General features: G+C 40.7%; 1 protein-coding gene, 2 long non-coding RNA genes and 1 other non-coding gene across 8 annotated transcripts; 2 read left to right on the top strand and 2 right to left on the bottom strand.

Annotated features, from left to right (window-relative positions):
• The first annotated feature begins 409 nt into the window (after nt 1-409).
• On the top strand, nt 410-17,366 carry LOC134860968 (uncharacterized). 3 transcript variants are annotated; one of them, XR_010165338.1, is made up of 5 exons: nt 410-1,594; nt 7,402-7,572; nt 8,014-8,095; nt 15,979-16,127; nt 16,240-17,366. It is a non-coding gene; the product is annotated as an uncharacterized LOC134860968 (long non-coding RNA). The 3 variants fall into 3 exon arrangements; XR_010165337.1 differs by having other exon boundaries at nt 8,014-8,100; XR_010165339.1 differs by lacking the exon at nt 410-1,594 and adding an exon at nt 4,004-4,693 and having other exon boundaries at nt 8,014-8,100.
• LOC134860967 (uncharacterized) lies at nt 3,908-7,339 on the bottom strand. 3 transcript variants are annotated; one of them, XR_010165335.1, is made up of 3 exons: nt 7,299-7,339; nt 4,262-4,871; nt 3,908-4,152 (listed from the first exon to the last, which is right to left on the bottom strand). It is a non-coding gene; the product is annotated as an uncharacterized LOC134860967 (long non-coding RNA). The 3 variants fall into 3 exon arrangements; XR_010165334.1 differs by lacking the exon at nt 7,299-7,339 and adding an exon at nt 5,395-7,266; XR_010165336.1 differs by lacking the exon at nt 7,299-7,339 and adding an exon at nt 5,570-7,266.
• trnas-cga (transfer RNA serine (anticodon CGA)) lies at nt 14,293-14,374 on the top strand. Its single transcript has one exon. It is a non-coding gene; the product is annotated as a tRNA-Ser (tRNA).
• On the bottom strand, nt 14,725-18,944 carry gpr180 (G protein-coupled receptor 180). Its single transcript, XM_063877888.1, has 10 exons — nt 18,737-18,944; nt 18,196-18,339; nt 18,010-18,104; nt 17,774-17,879; nt 17,460-17,640; nt 16,963-17,012; nt 16,701-16,858; nt 16,378-16,575; nt 16,215-16,292; nt 14,725-16,135 (listed from the first exon to the last, which is right to left on the bottom strand). The coding sequence occupies exons 1-10, from the start codon at nt 18,873-18,875 to the stop codon at nt 15,980-15,982; spliced, it is 1,305 nt and encodes a 434-aa protein (XP_063733958.1). The 5' UTR covers nt 18,876-18,944; the 3' UTR covers nt 14,725-15,979.
• Between the last annotated feature and the right edge of the window lie 37 nt (nt 18,945-18,981).

Raw genomic sequence — 18,981 nt, 5'->3', positions numbered from 1 at the left:
TCTCTTTGGTTCCAAAAGCAGAGGAAGAAAGGCCTTTAATGTTTGTGTTTTTGTTGATTGAAATCCAATTGGTATTTCGATGTAGTCCCGTGATCCTACACACTCCCACACAAGAAGTGGTGAATAAGAACTCCATGATTCTTCCATGGAGTCTTATTTCAGTGCATGAATGATGATGCTTTTACTTTATTAATCAAGAGTAATTCACAAACCATTAAGGCTCTTATTTTCTTTCAGTAACATTGAATGGTGCTAATACAGTACAGATAAAATAAAAACATTAACAACAGAGTAAGGTTCTATTCCAGTAAGCCAACTCTGTAATGCAAGCTAACATTGTGGAACAGGTTCACCAGATTCATCCATGCTGTACAAGAAGAGGCAATGATGAGTAATACACATCGGTTATACGTTCCAGATTGTGGTCATGTGACCCAGGTGACACCCCACTTCTACTTCGGTCAGGTCAGCTGACGGATCGTATGACGCAGGCGCAACAGGTAACAGGTATGACGCCCTGTATGACACCCCCACTCCCACCCTTTGCTGGTTAGAGACGCTACTTAATGGAGAGTCAGCTGTCTAATCGGATGACACATGCGCAACAGCTCACAGCAACTTCAGCAGCTGACGAGATGCAGCAGAAGAGAGACTGGAGGGAATAAACAGCGATAAGTGGAGTTTCCTGTGATTTAAAAGGTCTGAACTCACACTCAAACAAACCAAAAGGAAAATAAACAAAGAAGCAAAGAAACAAAGAAGCAAACAATCCAACACACGTGGCCGCTGTGTGCTAGCAGCTAGCTGCTATGCTAATGCCCGTATAGTTGCTACGGTCAAGGCTAATAAACCAACAACCCAGCGGTACATTCAGGTGAGATACATCAAACATTTAAACAGCAGAGATCAGTGGGGAAAGAACATAGCGTTTAATTAGTGTTTTATGGATTTAGTATTGGTTTTCCTACTGTTATTGTCAGAGGTAATCAACAACACCTGTGCATGCGCACTTCGGGTTACAGGCTCTGATGATGTACACACTATGATCCTCCATTAGTTTTCTCCTCCTTTAACCTGCTTCTAGAGGTATTACAGATGTGTGTGATATATATTTAGCTGTAGTTGTATTTGTTGTGCAGGTGCATTTAATTCATGATGCTCCTATTTCCTTTCATGCCTCACATTCAGAGGTTGATCATATTTAATCATCATTCATCCACATCTGAAGTAACTAAAGGGATTCAATAAAAGTATTTAGTTCCTGACTAAATCTACTTAATTACTTTACACCACTGCTCATATTAATAGATGCCTAAATATTTCCATGTTGCCGTTGGACATGTTTTCAATAGACTGTACTGACTTCATGGTGTCTTTTTGTTCTTTACTCCCCACCTGAGTGCAAGGACATCTGCTGGAGGAGTCCAAGGACATCTGCTGGAGGAGTCCAAGGACATCTGCTGGAGGAGTCCAAGGACATCTGCTGGAGGAGTCCAAGGACATCTGCTGGAGGAGTCCAAGGACATCTGCTGGAGGAGTTCAAGGACATCTGGCATCAATGAAGACGTCTTCTTGAGTTTCTGGAAAACTTAAGGTACTATACTATGTATTTTTTTCAACATACTATCCTGACTTTTAGTCATTAGTACTCAGTCATCAAGTTCCAAAATTCATGGTGTCTTTTTCTTCTTTTCTCCCCTCAGCAGTGCGGCGAGTCTAGTCTAGCATAGTTAGCACACTTAGCATACTTTGCTGAATTGAATAAAATGTTTGTATGAAACTTAAAGTATTTGTCTTTTGAAATAATTAATACTTACCATAAGGCCGGCTGATTCTGGCTTTAATCTCCATAACCCCCTGCATGTATTGTTCCGAAACACCGGGGGCACATGCCCCCTATTCTCCAACCGCACCACCGGCCTTCTAACTGCTGCTTCTCCGACTGGCTCCATCTGCTGCTGCTTCCACTGGCTCCCTCCCTGAGAGCACTCAAGAAATCACTGCCTTCTAACGGTTTCGAACCCAGTGCCACCCATCACTCTCCCCTTAGTACTGAAGCACTAACCTCCACACTACTGGTGACACTGGCCCTCAGAGCTGAACTTTTGGTGTATTTCACTTCTTCATTCTTAAAAACACACCTTAAACTCACTGCATGGCTCAATATTTGAACCAACAACCTTCTGTTCTACCAGGAACTGTTCTACCTCCATAAGCTACTGGACAGGATGAAAGCTTCCTGCTTATTGATTAATGTTTCGTAGAACTTATGACTTGTTCATTTGGGTTTTGAGACGTTAAAGACGAGTGCACCTGAAAAGCCTTGAACCCACAACCTGCAGTCTCACAGTCTAACTTCCATCCCTCTGAGCTATTTGTCCTGAGAGACAGAACCTTCATTTGGTGGTGAAATACACACACATAGCTCAAAGAGATAAAGGATGGTTGTTCTTATGCGTTGTCAGTTTAAGGTGTCTTTTTCAAAATGAAGAAGTGAAATATACCAAAAGTTCAACTCTGAGGGCCAGTGTCACCAGTAGTGTGGAGGTTAGTGCTTCGGTACTAAGGGGAGAGCGATGGGTGGCACTGGGTTCGAAACCGTTAGAAGGCAGTGATTTCTTGAGTGTTCACAGGGATGGAGCCAGTCGGAGCCAGTGGAAGCAGCAGTCGGAGCCAGACGGAGCCAGTGGAAGCAGCAGCAGATGGAGCCAGACGGAGCCAGTGGAAGCAGCAGCAGACGGAGCCAGACGGAGCCAGTGGAAGCAGCAGTTAGAAGGCCGGTGGTGCGGTTGGAGAATAGGGGGCATGTGCCCCCGGTGTTTCGGAACAATACATGCAGGGGGTTATGGAGATTAAAGCCAGAAATAGCTGACCTTATACTGAGAACAAGGTAAGTAATGGAAGTATTAATCATTTCAAAAGACAAATACTTTAAGTTTCATACAAACATTTTATTCAGCATTTTATTCAGCGCTAAAGTATACTTAGCATGTGTGCTAAGTAAGCTAAGCTAAGTAAGCTAAGTAAGCTAAGCTAAGTAAGCTAAGCTAAGTAAGCTAAGCTAAGTAAGCTAAGCTAAGTAAGCTAAGTAAGCTAAGTAAGCTAAGCTAAGGTGGCTAAGCTAAGCTAAGGTGGCTAAGTAAGCTAAGTAAGCTAAGTAAGCTAAGGTGGCTAAGTAAGCTAAGTGTGCTAACTCTGGGGCGGGTGGCTAGCCGGGTGGCTAGCCAGGGGAGAGAGGCTGGCCCGGCAGCGGGGGGCCTGGCCGGGCCGGGGTGGGGAGAGGCTGCCCGGCAGCGGGGGGCCTGCCCGGGCAGCAGGGGGGGAGGGGGGAAGGGTAGGCTGGCCCGGCAGCGGGGGGCCTGCCCGGGCAGCGGGGGGGGCCCCAGTCTGCTAAATAATACTAACACTAATACTACTAATAATACTAATACTAATACTAATAATACTAATACTAATAATACTACTACTAATACTACTACTAATACTACTAATAATACTAATACTAATAATAATACTAACACTAATACTACTAATAATACTAATAATAATACTAACACTAATAATAAAACTAACACTAATACTACTAAAAATACTAATACTAATAATACTAATACTACTAATAATACTAATACCACCAATAATACTAATACTACTAATACTAATACTACTAATAATACTAATACTAATACCACCAATAATACTAATACTACTAATACTACTAATACTACTAATACTAATACTAATAAAAATAATACTAATACTAATAATACTAATAAAAATAATACTAATACTAATAATACTAATAAAAATAATACTAATACTAATAATACTAATACTAATACTACTAATACTAATACTACTAATACTAATAATACTAATACTAATACTACTAATACTAATACTAATAAAAATAATACTAATACTAATAATACTAATAAAAATAATACTAATACTAATAATACTAATAAAAATAATACTAATACTAATAATACTAATACTACTAATACTAATACTAATACTACTAATACTAATACTAATACATACAATTAACATACATTTACATAAAATCAGAAATGTCCCCAAGTGTGTCAGAAGCTTAGGACGCCATGGTCTTCATTGATGCCGTGGCTGGTGGGGTAAATCGCTGCACTGCTGAGGGGAGAAAAGAAGAAAAAGACACCATGAATTTTGGAACTTGATGACTGAGTACTAATGACTAAAAGTCAGTATAGTATGTTGAAAAAAATACATAGTATAGTACCTTAAGTTTTCCAGAAACTCAAGAAGACGACGTCTTCATTGATGTCAGATGTCCTTGGACTCCTCCGACAGATGTCCTATCCCTCCTCCGGCAGAAGTCCTTGAACTCTTCCAGCAAATGTCCTTGAACTCCTCCAGCAGATGTCCTTGGACTCCTCCAGCAGATATCCTTGGACTCCTCCAGCAGATGTCCTCGAACTCTTCCAGCAGATGTCCATGAACTCCTCCAGCAAATGTCCATGAACTCCTCCAGCAAATGTCCATGAACTCCTCCAGCAGATGTCCTTGAACTCCTCCAGCAAATGTCCTTGAACTCCTCCAGCAAATGTCCTTGGACTCCTCCAGCAGATGTCCTTGAACTCCTCCAGCAAACATCCTTGAACTCCTCCAGCAGATGTGCTTGAACTCCTCCAGCAGATGTCCTTGAACTCAGGTGGGGAGTAAAGAACAAAAAGACACCATAACGTCAGTGCAGTCTATTGAAAATGTCAGAAACAACGACATAGTATAGTATGTTGAAGATATCAGAAAAAAGTCAGAACACAGCACCTTAAGTTTTTCAGACACTCAAGAAGCCTCCGTCTTCATAGATGTCAGATGTCCTAGCCCTCCTGTGGGGACAAGAGAGGAAAGAGACACCATGAAGTCAGTATAGTATATGGAAAATATGTCCAACGGCAACATGGAAATATTTAGGCATCTATTAATATGAGCAGTGGTGTAAAGTAATTAAGTAGATTTAGTCAGGAACTAAATACTTTTATTGAATCCCTTTAGTTTCTTCAGATGTGGAGGAATGATGATTAAATATGATCAACCTCTGAATGTGAGGCATGAAAGGAAATAGGAGCATCATGAATTAAATGCACCTGCACACAGCAAATAGAACTACAGCTAAATATATATCACACACATGTAATACCTGTAGAAGCAGGTTAAAGGAGGAGAAAACTAATGGAGGATCATAGTGTGTACATCATCAGAGCCTGTAACCCGAAGTGCGCATGCACAGGTGTTGTTGATTACCTCTGACAATAACAGTAGGAAAACCAATACTAAATCCATAAAACACTAATTAAACGCTATGTTCTTTCCCCACTGATCTCTGCTGTTTAAATGTTTGATGTATCTCACCTGAATGTACCGCTGGGTTGTTTGTTTATTAGCCTTGACCGCAGCAACTATACTGGCATTAGCATAGCAGCTAGCTGCTAGCACACAGCGGCCACGTGTGTTGGATTGTTTGCTTCTTTGTTTCTTTGCTTCTTTGTTTATTTTCCTTTTGGTTTGTTTGAGTGTGAGTTCAGACCTTTTAAATCACATGAAACTCCACTTATCGCTGTTTATTCCCTCAAGTCTCTCTTCTGCTGCATCTCGTCAGCTGCTGAGGTTGCTGTGAGCTGTTGCGCATGTGTCATCCGATCAGACAGCTGACTCTCCATTAAGTAGCGTCTCTGACCTGCAGGGGGGCTATGATAACTATCCGTTGCAATAGTTATCATAGTCTTCGTTAATGGTCTTATTCTTAATTAGTTCTATGTATATTTATTCTAAACGTTTCTTTATATTACATGTATGATGATTTTAATTATAGCTCAATAATTGATCAATCTTTTTTACAATTTAATTCAATTGACTGATTGGACTAAAGGGGTAACACTGAACTGACATTATCAACAGACTAGTTCTGTTTTATTTGTAAGTTTGTTGACATACTATACAATGCCAGGTTTTCTTGCACATTTTTTGACATACTAGACTAACCCTAACCCGGACTGGCACAATAAGTCAGGCCGGGAATTATACACCCAGCCAGGCCATGTTAAGAATATTCTTTGTTTGAAGACCAAGAGTCGGTCTTAAATGGACCCGGAAGCTTTGTTGTTTAAGCTTAACAGTATTTATTAATGCAATAGAATGATAGGTCTACAAAGGAAACACAGCTGCGGTCCCCCACGCTACTAATCCACAGTCCACATTGAAGCAGTTAGCTGTCTCTTAGCAGCACGGAGAAAAGGCCCCGCTCTTGTGTTCACGTCAGGCATTTTCACTCTCTGGCTCTTCCGGTCTCCTCTTCTCCCATTGGTTGGCGGCGGTGGCCGGATCCTATTGGCCCCTTTGTCGTCACATGTACAAACCCCCGTCTTCTTCAATTGGTTGACTGACGGAGGCGGGTCCAGTGCACAGTCTGCTTCGCCTTCTTATGACGTCACCGTCGCCATCTGATGAAGTGTCATGACGCTTCTCTTTATGATATATATTGTACACTTCTTCTAAGACTTATTGGTTATTAAACACAAACCAATATCAGTAATGCAGCGTTGAGTGAGAGTTGAAGTCGGTGTGTTTAGTACGTGACTCCATGTGTGAATGACTTTTACTCACATCCTCGATATACCATTAGCTACATGCTACTTGAGGCTAAACAAAAAATAACACCCGGGGACCAGAAGTACAAGGTCCGGTCCGTCCGGAAACAGTGAATTTAGTCCTTTAGGGTTCCGTTTCAATATATTGATTATCCTTACAGCCACTACCAGTTTTTTGGGGGCATTTTGCTGGTTGTGTTGTCAGTAAGTACAGCGTTGCTGCCCATAGTGACAGCCCTATAGTTTAAATCTCCCTGACATCAAACATGTCCTCCTGTGGACTGCTGGCCCTGTACCTGCCAGCTCCTCTGTGCTGGTGGTTCTACTACCCAAATAGAAACATATGGACAGAAGTTACTATTTAAAAAAGTGTGCAATTATATTTGGTAACCTATCTAATTTGATCTATTTAACATTGTTCTTTTTATTCATGCATATTTAACTAATCCCTCCCCTTTCACCCTGTATTTTGGTTCTGCTGTCCTATAGCATTAATTGGAATGATTTCATTCCTGTTTGATTTATTCTGTCATTTTGTATAACTATATTAATCATATCAATATAAGTGTCTTGGACATATGTTTACATAAATGATGACCAAACCGTTTGAGACCCACTGAGATAACTTAGACTAAAGTGAACTCTCTAAACTCTGGGAGAGTCCTTTACCTCACTGAGCTGTAGTTATCTGAGCCTCTCAGTCTGACAGGTTGAAGACACATTTTGCTGCAGAGTTTGATTAACTGACGGCTTACTCACATGCTGTCTACAGAGCACATGTGATGCATTCAGCCTCTGCAGCCTCTCTGCAGGACACACCCCGGAAGTATCATCGTGCAACACCTGGCAGAGAAGCAGCGTGATGGCGCCGGTGTGGAAACACTTGTTGGCGTTTTACCTTCACTTCTAACAGCCTGCACATTGTGCTATCCCGTCAGCGTTGGTGAGTAAATACTGTTAGTAGACAGTGCTGTTGGTGAGCGCGAGAGTCAGGTTAGCTCCCAGTAAAGCACACAGTAAAAGTCCTGCAGTGAAAAGGTGACTTGATGTAGAATGGCTGGATTTAGAGTCATATTAAGTCATAGTTTAGAATCGTGTGACAAATATAATATTGTAGTTTATCATAAACAATCATGTTGATGTGTCCTGAGAAAAGATATGTTTCATTATAGATGGATAGAAGTACTTTATTGATCCCAATTTGGGAAATGTTTTCGTTGCAGCAGCATAAAAATCACATTTTAATATTTGTTGTAATTACAATAAGATAAATAGCTTTTAGAAAGAAAGTCAAACAGATGCTGATAAATAAATCCCTGAAAAAGTTTAAGATGTCTTAAACCAGAATAATCCTAATGCTGTCCCTCTCTTCATTTCTCCCCAGGTGAGTGCAGAGTTTCTGGACCAAACCTGAGGACAGCCGGGTTTCTTCACATCATCCTCGTCCTCTTCTTCCTCCACTCGTGGTAAAGTATGTCATTTAAAAGTCTTAGTAAGCGCACACTTTTAAATGTCAGCAGAAAGTCCTAGGATAGTAAAAGCTTTAGAAATACCATAATAGTTTACCATGCCATTAGTAATCTGATATAGTGTCGGAAAAAGTCATAAATATAGCAAATAGAAAACCATCATAAAAAGTCATTAAAGGTCACTATTATTTCATTGAAGTGTAAAAAAAAAACGATTTAATTTTTGGTAAAAAGTCAGAGCTAATGATATAAAATATAAAATCATAAATAATTTTAAAGAAATGTCTTAAAAATGTGAATTTCTTTATAAAATCATAAAAAGTGTTAAAATAAATCAAAGTTTATTTTAGAAGTCATTAATTAATGACTTCTAAAATAAACTTTGATTTTTTTAACACTTTTTTCTTTTTTAAAGGTGATATTGACTTATTATGTTAAATAAAACTTAAACCTGTCACTCTTTGTATTACCCGGTGGCTCACCTGGTAGAGCAAGTGCACAGTGAGCCAAAAAAAGAATCCTAGCTGCCAGGGTTCAAATCCCCCCTGCAGCTGCACTGCTGCTTTCAGGAGCAAAAAAGACAAAAAAAAAACTTTTCAGTGATTCTCTCTTATCCTGACTCCCTACTTTACTCTATCTGAGTCCTGCCTCTCCTTGTCTGCCTGCCTTCCTATTGTGTCTGGCTGCCTCTCCTTCTCTGCCTGCCTTCTTATTGTGTCTGGCTGCCTCTCCTTCTCTGCCTGCCTGCCTTCCTACTGTGTCTGCCTGCCTCTCCTTTTCTGCCTGCCTTCCTACTCTGCCTCACTGATCTACCTTGTTCGATATTCGAACCCCGTACACTTAAGTGGTGGATCTGAACTCGACACGGGCGCCTACGTGCCGAGAACAAACCCCTGAGGCCACATACATGTACATGAAGCGCTGCTCTCCGGGCACATTTAGCTTCTCCACTGAGTAAAGCACTTTAAAAATCACTACAGCTCACAAAGGATTTGAACACACAACCTCAGGTCTACTGACCTGTCACTTATCCCTCTGAGCTATTTGTCCTGAGAGACAGAACCTTCATTTGGTAAACTCATTCTCCACTTTGGGTGTTAGACTTGAAAATGCCTGGATGTCCCGGGATTCGAACCTAAGACTTCAGCTCACCAGAGAAGTGTCGTATCACAGCGAGCTATTTCACTTGAGGCAGTTATCAGTTGTTTGGTAGGATTTGTCACAAATAAAATGTAAAATAGGAAATAGAACAAGTCATAGTTTAGTCCATCCAATAAAACTGTCAGTGAAGTATTTCAGTAAACTGTGCCTCCAACATTTGTAAATGAGAAACTCTTCTCTGTATTTCTTCCATCATTGTGGATGTTCTACCTGAAAATCTGTTCAAATAAAGAGGATCGAACCCAGAACCTCCAGTCTTCAAGGCAGTGTTTTATCCCAGTGAGCCATATGACTTCAATGAAGTCTGTTTCATTTGGTAATCTTATTCTACATTTTGGGTTTTGAACATCCAAAACATTTGCACCTTATGGGGATTGAACCTGAAACCTCAGTTCTTCAGAACAAAAGTGCATCTCACTGAGCCGTTTGACCTGAGAGTTTGGTTTGGTGTTCAGTAGCCTGTCATACAAAGTATATCTCAAATAGTCATAGTGTAGTCTGTCTGAGAAAGCACTAATAGTTTAGTATGTCAAACAATTGAGGCACAAACACATGTGAATGAAACTCTCTTCTCTTTCTTATTTCAGTTCATCATGTTTGATGTTTTAGCTGAAAAATCAGTGCAAATAAAGAGGATCGAACTCAGAACCTCCAGTCTTTAAGGCAGTGTTTTATCTCAGTGAGCCATTTGACTTGTGCAAATTCTGTTTCATTTGGTGATCTTATTGTAAATACTGGGTCTTTGACATTTAATAATCTCTGCACCTCATGAGGATCGAACCTAAGACTTCAGTTCCTCAGAGGAGTGTTGTATCACTCTGAGATATTTGATCTGAGAATGAGTTTGTGTCACAACCTGTGAATGTTTGACTCATTTATTATTGGTGTTGGACTTCAAAAACCTCTGAGCTTCCTCCTATCTCTCTGAGCTATCTCTAAATCTAATAACTGTTGCAATTCATTTTATTTGGTGTTGGGCCCAGGTAGGACTTGAACACACATCCTCAGACCAACAGACTTCACAGCCTCCACTCTGAGCTGTATGACCGAACATGATTGAAGAGAGAAGATGTGCTTTTATTAATCCCAGAGGGGAAATTCAGGAATTCTGCATTTGAGCCCCTAACCACTTTGCCACCATCGCCCGATTGAATGTTGTCAGGTATAGATTTTAACTTATTCTGTGGGAAATTTGCTGGTGGTGGCAAAGTCCTTAGGGCCTGGGAACTGGAAGGTCACCTGGTTGAGTCCCAAAAGACCAAGAGCTACCGTAGTGTCCCTGAGCAAGGCACCGTTCCCTACACTGCTCCCCACCCGCTGTGCATAATGGCAGCGCACTGCTCCTAACACTAGGATGAAATTTGACTTGTAAAGTTACTGCAATGGATAAGAATCGAACTCACAACCTCAGATCTTCTTGGCAGTGTTGCATCACTCTGAGCTATATGGAGAACACACTGGTCTCTGTTTGGTAGAGAATCTAATTCCTCCTCTTTGAAACGATTTGTTTTTTTGCTCCACTTATTGCTGTTTATTCCCTCCAGTGTCTCTTCTGCTGCATCTCGTCAGCTGCTGAGGTTGCTGTGAGCTGTTGCGCATGTGTCATCCGATCAGACGGCTGACTCTCCATTAAGTAGCGTCTCTGACCAGCAGAGGGGGAACGGTCTACGGGTCATATCATCCCGGGGGGTTCGTGGCCCAGGCCAAATGCATCTCTAATATAAAAGTCCTTTTACTTCACTATACATTTGAATACATATATTATGTGTGTGTGTGTGTGTGTGTGTGTGTGTGTGTGTGTGTGTGTGTGTGTGTAAACCACCTTAATAATAAACCTGATTCTGATTAATTGGACTGGAGTCACACACACACACACACACACACACACACACACACACACACACACACACACACACACACACACACACACACACACACACACACACACACACACACACACTAGATTATAGTTAGAATTTATATATTATTGCGTTTAAACAACTTTAACATTTTTGACGTCAACACATCTGGATTCCGTGGCAAAAAGAGTCATCCATTAGTACGTGGAAGATATACATTTATATTTTGTTTGCATAAAATCATCACACAGCAAGTTTAAATCTGTGATTCTACACGGAGATGTGGTTTCATATCTCTTCATTCAGCTGTTGCCGCTTTCTGAGAATTTCTGCCAGTATTCACATGAAAATATACCAAAAGCACCAAAAATAAAAGCAGACGTTGTGCAGATTTGCCCCTTTCAGAATAACATATATATGATATGTGTTGATCACTAATAAGTATGCATTAAAGTGTTAAAGACCAAAGCAGATACTCCACCAGGAATTGAAAAAGGAAATGAAGGCCAAACTAATTGCACCGTGTGGAACAAACAGTTTATTACAAATATAAAAGTTTGGCACAATGCAGCTAGACAATTTACAAGGAATTTTTCAGAATAAATACCGTGCTGTGTTCTTGAGAATAAGCAGATTTGACTAGCATTGATACACTACGCTATTCTGGTGTACAAAGTGAAGCTTAGTCAAGTGTTAGGAGTATAAAGAAAAGAGAAAAAGAGGCCCAGAAAGGAGTGGATGCTGGGCCTGCTGCGGTTCTTCACTATTAAAAAGACAAAACAGACGCTCGTCTTTCCTGCTGTCATTTCAATTTGATTAAAAAACCTGGTTCAGTCAAACACGTACAAACTATGTGGAAACCAGTGCAATGTTCTAAGGCACAGGGAGGACCTCCTGTGGCCGACGGTCAGACGTCTGGCTCATCTGTGGAGAAACTGGCATGTTCCTCAGGTCAGTAACATGTTCCCCTTGGGAAGAGAGAAAGAAAGATCACTTCAGTAATATATCAATACAACCATTACCATTGATTACATATCTAGAGTTGATTTACAGATTTTGATTATTGGTATGAAATTCAATCAACAATTAACAAGACTTTAGTTCCACCTGGAGTATTGCTGATCTCTGGCACTTTGAGCACTTCTACCACCTCTACTGACTGTTCAATAGCTGATAACTACTTGATAACACATCTCTGCTCGTCCATTACCTCTGTACGGCAGCTTTCTGCTCAATCGTCCTTTTTGTTGTCTATGAGGTCCTGGGTCATCTGGGCTATCCTTATCCGCTCAGCTCGCTCCTTCTTCAGGACCTCGTCTGCTTTCTTACTCTGGTAGATCTTCACCCCGGCGAACCCCAGACACAGAATCAGGGTCTTCAGCGCCAGAATATAAAGAAGGATGGGGACGTTGTCCAAAGCCTGAGGAAACAGAGGTTATGTTTCAGAATCAAAATACATTGATAAGTCTCGCAGCTGGGAAATGAACAGTGTTACAGCAATGGTGGCAAAGCAGGTAAAAACAGGCAAGCAATAATAACGAGTAAGCTAATTAAATACAACTTAAAGAAAGGTCTGGAACATTCAAGGATCTTGGAGATGTTTCTCCCCCCCCCCTCCCCTCTTATCCACAAGAGGCCTCAGCTGTCCAAATGGGAGGTGGAAGTAAATTTAGTCTCCTAGAGGGGAGGCGGTGTGAGGAAGAGTTGACAGCTGCACACCATGTGCAATCCAGCCTCAAAGCTGTTACAGGTCTCTTACGCAGTTGCCTAGACTTCATTTATAAAGATGGATCATTTTAAAACAGCCTACGATTTAACAGTGCCATTTTTTATTCGGTATATTGGCATTAAGCAGAGGTGGAAGATGTAATCACATGTTTACTTAAGAAAAAGTCCTGCATTCAAAATCTTGCTTGAGTAAAACTACAAAAGTATAAGCATAAAAATAAACTTAAAGTACCAAAAGAAAAAAGTACTCCTTTGTATTAGCCAATAATCTAAATAGCAAACTAGTAACTAAAAGCTGTCAAATAAATGTAGTGGAGTTAAAAGTATAATATCGGTTTCTGAATAGAACTGGAGTTGAAGTTTAAAGAAGCATTAGCTGAGAATACTCAGGTAAAGTACAAGTACCTCAGAATTGTATTTAACTACAATAAATGTACTTAAATACATTGCACCACAGGTTACAGATCATCTACGCAGTTGCCCAGACTTCATTCATACGTCAGTAATTGTCGAAGTATCTATAGGGTTAGTTTAACATATTTCCAAGAATATTGCTCAAAAATGTCCTAAAATTCCCTGCTATGCAGACTTAAAGACAAATGAAGCAATGGAAAGAGAGCATTGCAGACACTGAGTAACCTTTAGCATCATGCTAAGGACTGTACAGGCAACTTATAACTAAAAGAACCACACAGGAAACAGCTGTTACACTATAAACATGCATAGTAGATCTATGAAATAATAAATAATGGTCTATTTACCTTCCAGTTGATCATGATTGCGTGTGTAGTGTGAAAGTATGTTGTTTACTGTGACAACCGTGGAGGTTTTAATGCTTCGCTGAAGGGGGAGGGGCTTTGTCGTCACGGTTCAATCAGTTGGACGTAAACTATGCTGCGTTCAAGAAACCCGTGGACCAACTGTTTCAGATGACTTGAAGTCGTTTTTTGCAACCTTTTTCTCACAATCCAAGCAATCCACACTAAATTGTTGGTATTTAAATAATCTTACAGGCATTAATACCCTCCCTGTTGTTTCATTTGCGTTGTACAACACATGGATTGATCAGCTCAGATGCTGCTATCAACTATTTTGGGTTATTTAAAGAAATGAATTATCTACAGATCTAGCGTATTTACTGGAAAGTAAAAGACTGTTGTGTTTTCTAAATTGAGCATCTTGAAAAAGTTACCCAGCCATATTCCCAGCTGTACAATCATAAAAGGATCGGCCGTCCAAAGTGAGGTCATTTTGATTTCCCTTGATATCCGGCAACAATCCCCTCTTAAATCCCCCTATTGGACAATGCCGATGACGTCACGTTTTTAGCGCTGTTTACTGCTAATAAAACGTGTTTTGATGATGGGAATGTGCTGTACATGAGTTATCACATATACAGTCTATGTTTTCGAATAAATTGTTCCGTAACAACATTTAAGGATGCGCGTCACGGTGGCCGAGAGGTTAAGGCGTTGGACTCGAAATCCAATGGGGTTTCCCCGCACAGGTTCGAATCCTGTTCGTGACGTAATTTAGTTTTTCTTCCTGCACTTTTTGATAAAAAGCGGACCCGAGTTCGAGTCCGTCATTCGGCCTTGGAATCTCTCAACCTTTTCTATCGGTGCTATCTACAACCATAAACAATATGGTTTTGCTAGCTTATATTTGAGTGAAAAATATATATCATTTACAACATTTCTTCAAATATAGTAGGTTAAATCTAAACATTTTGTGTGATGTAACACCCCTGATAAAATAAATGAACTAACTTTACAATTAATTTCCTAGCTTTTACTGCAACAAGTGGCGTTGTTTATGTTCTTAAAAGGAAACCAATGTATCATCATTAAGGAGAATAGTCACACAAAGCATTGGGGATGAGTAAGGTAACTTAAAAATGTACTTTATTACAGCAACTTTATACAGATCACAAATTCCATATTTCCACAGGTTGGGTTGTACAGAACATAAATACATGTATTCTGGAAAATGGTGTGTAAATACTGCAAAAACGGCAATGACTGGGCATTTATTTTTGTGTCTGCAAATAACTTAAAATGATGTAACCTTCTTGAAACCTCTGAGGATTAAATATCAAGTACGCAAAACAACAGATGCCTAATATGAGTGTCATTGTTGGACAAATACCATGCACAGTACATACATTACCTACCATTTCCAAAAAAAGAAAAAAACAATATGTGTGTCTCCAGCTACAAACAGTTTATACAATTTCAAAAGGTTCACATGCTGTCAGCTCCTGAATGAATGTCAAGAGTGAGGAAATAACTTAAGCTAGATCTGTGATGTACAGGCTGCACACACTGACCTTTTGGCTCACTCTGCATGTGCAAAGACAAAAATACTTACCCTTTTCATTAAAGTGACTTGAAATATACTCGTCCACTTACTGTTACAATCTTCCATTCTTCCACACGTCTATTTGTCAGTATATCCTTCTTTAAGTACCCCTAATTGTCTCTCTGCCTTTATATGTTTATCCAGAGTAAATATTACCACATACTGAACCATTCATCCACACATTTATATTCCCTTATTGTAAATAAACCCCATGAAAAACCTACAGTTTCATGATCATTTAGAAAATTCACACAGCTTTAATTATGGCTGAAACATCATACTCTTGGGTCATTTCACCTAGCCCAAATCTAGTTCAGATCCTTTCAGTAACACTACATCCCTAAATATAACACAGGAGCTGAGCAGTGGTTTAACAGTGATAATTAAAGCTGCATTTGTGCAGAGAAGTATCCTTGACACAACCAAAACCTCTCTTGTGTCCTTTAGGTCCAAACAACCATCTCTACTTTTGCAAATCTAAAATCTGGATGCAACTTGATCATGCTTGTGTTGGTCTGAAATGATATTTTGGCCTATAGTTATGATGTGTCATGAAAAGCCAGGTGTCCTTCCTCTCTTGGTGCACTAAATATCTTTCCTCCTGCTCTGTATTTTCTCTCATACATTATTTACAACTAGAGGTAGGGTGTTGCTGTAAATATCATCTTCTGGTCCGGTAACAGCAAAGGAAAAAAGTCCCTGCAGCTATACGGCACTTCCTGTCTCTGCAGACAAACTTGGAGTTTCTGTCACTTCTCCCTTGCTTCACAGATCAGTAACGTGGTCTGTTGTTCATCCTGGACATCGTGAGAGGCAGAGACACTGACGAGAGGGAGGAGACCTCCCAATAAAGAGACCGGGACAGGAAGAGCTGGTAGAGGATCACCATAGAGATGGTCTGGCAGAGGATCACACCAATGGTCAGCACCTGTAACGAGAGAAGAAGAGGATTTTTCATTGATCATGATGTTGCTTTGCTGAAGTGTTATGTGTTTGAATCTTCATACCTTCTCCCTCTGGTGCACGTTAAAGATGGCCGACGTGAGGAAGAGGACGGGATGGCAGAGGAACCACAGGAAGCATCCCTATAGAGGACACAAGGATCACCACCTGATACACACTGGTGTGTCTTGAGGGTACATTAGTTAACTGTGTGTTTATATATTTTACCTTGGCGAAGCAGAGGTAGAAGTCTCTCTTCAGGGTGCTCCTCTCGTTGGAGATGATCTGGTAGAGGACGGAGGCCAGCAGGAGGGCCAGGCCGACCCTCAGAGCCATGAGCAGGAGAGCGGCTACACTCTGCTGGACGTGGAAGCTGTGATGTGGACCCTCTGTTTCAGAAAACTGCTCCCACAGCAGCAAGCCTCCCTGAACACGACACAGTTTAATACTCAATGAATAAAAAATGTTCAGAATATCGGCGTTAAACACAATGAATAGACATGATTTAGAAGGTGTATATAGTAATAGCGTTTGATTATAATCCTGCGTACCTGTATGACGACTCCTCCGACAGCGACGGCCGTGGACCTCGGGGTTTGTTCCCACTGCAGCGGTCCGGACTGAGGCTTCCTGCCGCGGCTCAGAGTCCAGCCCACACACAGACTCAGCAACATGTACAGCATGGACACCTGGGACACCATATCCCAGACTGCAGCGGGAACAGGGAGTGGAAAACAAGAGGGCACACAACTTCAAATTGAAATCAACCCACAGAAGCATTTAGGAATACATATTTAAGAGAGGGGATCATACACTCTGCTAGGATGCCCATCAGGTGAAGACCAACACCATCTCTGGAGTACCTGCAGAACACAAGGGGAGGAATCAGTATATGAATTAAATGCATAACAAAGACTCTGTTAATGAAAAATGCAAGGCTTCTTTCTTAAAGGAATTTGTGGAAATAAATACAAACATTATTATTATTATAAGAGGAGACATTTTTAGTCTTGTTGCATTATTGCTATCCAAAAAAGACCGACTTAAGATGTGTGAATGTTCCGATAATGTGCAAGATAATTAAAAGATAAGAACAACCTTTATTTGCTGCACAACTGATTGTAAATTTGACCGAATTTCTCATTTTGTTGCTTTTTTCTTACAAAATACTGGACTTTTTTCATCTGTGGGACTAAAAATAAATGAATTAAAAGGAACATATGTCTTTGGTTGCACTGCTCACAAGATAGAAAGATTGGAGATGGTTGCGCTTGATATTTAAATAGCTTATCGGGTGTGTTAGATTGTACCTGGCCAGGTGGATGTAGTTGCAGAGGGCAGAGCAGCCCTGTAAAGCCAGCACGGTGGTCAGCACTTTGAGGATGGAGTGCATGGGGCCTCCTTTTTTGAGGGCCTGGTGCAGAGGCTTAAAGTAGATACAGCTGGCTATGAAGTAGGCCAGCAGCAGGAGGAAGTAAAAGGTGTGGAGACCTGGGAGAAAGAGAGCGACGAAAACTGTATTATGACAGAAAGTAAGGTTGATGAAGGACCTTCAATGCGTCCAGATTTGTGACAAAACGAAATAAAAGTCCTGATATGCGAGGGTATTATTTTGATGTCTGACCTGCCTCCTCTGCGCTGAAGTGCTCCAGAGGATTTCCTGCAGAGTCAGCGTTGAACAGCAAGATAGTGAAACTGAGATCAGGGTAAGACGGGATCACTGCGTCCTTCTGGAGAGACAGACAGGAGACAGAAACATAACTGTACTTTGCTCCACAGAAGTTTTCTGCTTAGTGTACTCCTCAAAATATCCAAACTATCCCTTCAAGGTGTGTTTAGTTTCATAGTCTGTGATGTTACCTGACATGTGTATCTGTCAGTGTACAGGACCTGCCAGGCTGAAGGAGACGACTGTTTAGGGATCGTCTGGTTGTGTTCGTCCACACTGAGAGAAACTGAAGCAGGAGGACAAACACAGCGAGGTTAGGGATAACAAGAATAAAATCTAATCGGCTGCATCACATCCATCAGATCAGCTCTTCTTACTGGCTAAGTGAGCTTTACGGAGCCTCTCCGTGCAGTTGAGGTTGTCCAGGTCTGAGTCCATGTTCTGAAACAGCAGCAGTCTGGACTCCTTCTCTCTGGCCAGGGGAGCGTTATCCAGCCGGGTCACCAGCAGACCATCATAACCTGCACAGAGACAAAAAGCACAAGGGTCAGTGACATATATTTATTTATAAGTACAAATAAATTACCTCTGCAATATCCACCATGCATTTTGTATTTCAGCATAAATGCCTCACTCACAGTTATATACACCACACAGCATTTGAGCTCGTAAACACATTATATTTTCTATATTAGTGTTGATTTTAGCTTAAAATGTGTCAAAAAGAGAGAAACAATGAGTGCAGATATAGTTAGATAAAGAAATGATGCACAAAAGCACAAAAAAAGAAACAAAAACAGTGAATTGAATACGCACATTGCCATTTCACCATGTTACAAATACCTATGAGTTAAACACAGATAAAGATAAACCTGTCAGTGCAGAAATGACACGTTTGCATCATTAAATCAGTGTTACCTTGGTACATGAATTTAGTGATGAACTGTCCTCTCTGCTGTCTCGCTGCTTCACTCTTAAAAAGTCCAGTCACACTTTTACCAAAAGCCTCAGAATTTAGCAGCACTAAGGCTGTGAATGTGGCTAATAAATACGACATTTTTTACCTAATGCAGTTCACGGTTATCGACAAATAAACTCATGTATTCAATGAGCCACGAAGCACCCGTTGACAGTTTGATTGATTTGGAATTCACCCAATCAAA

This window comes from Eleginops maclovinus, chromosome 24 (genome assembly GCF_036324505.1).
Source record: "Eleginops maclovinus isolate JMC-PN-2008 ecotype Puerto Natales chromosome 24, JC_Emac_rtc_rv5, whole genome shotgun sequence".
NCBI lineage: Eukaryota > Metazoa > Chordata > Actinopteri > Perciformes > Eleginopidae > Eleginops > Eleginops maclovinus.
The sequence above is the reverse complement of the archived record's forward strand: the minus strand, read 5'-3'. Positions and strand labels throughout refer to the sequence as shown.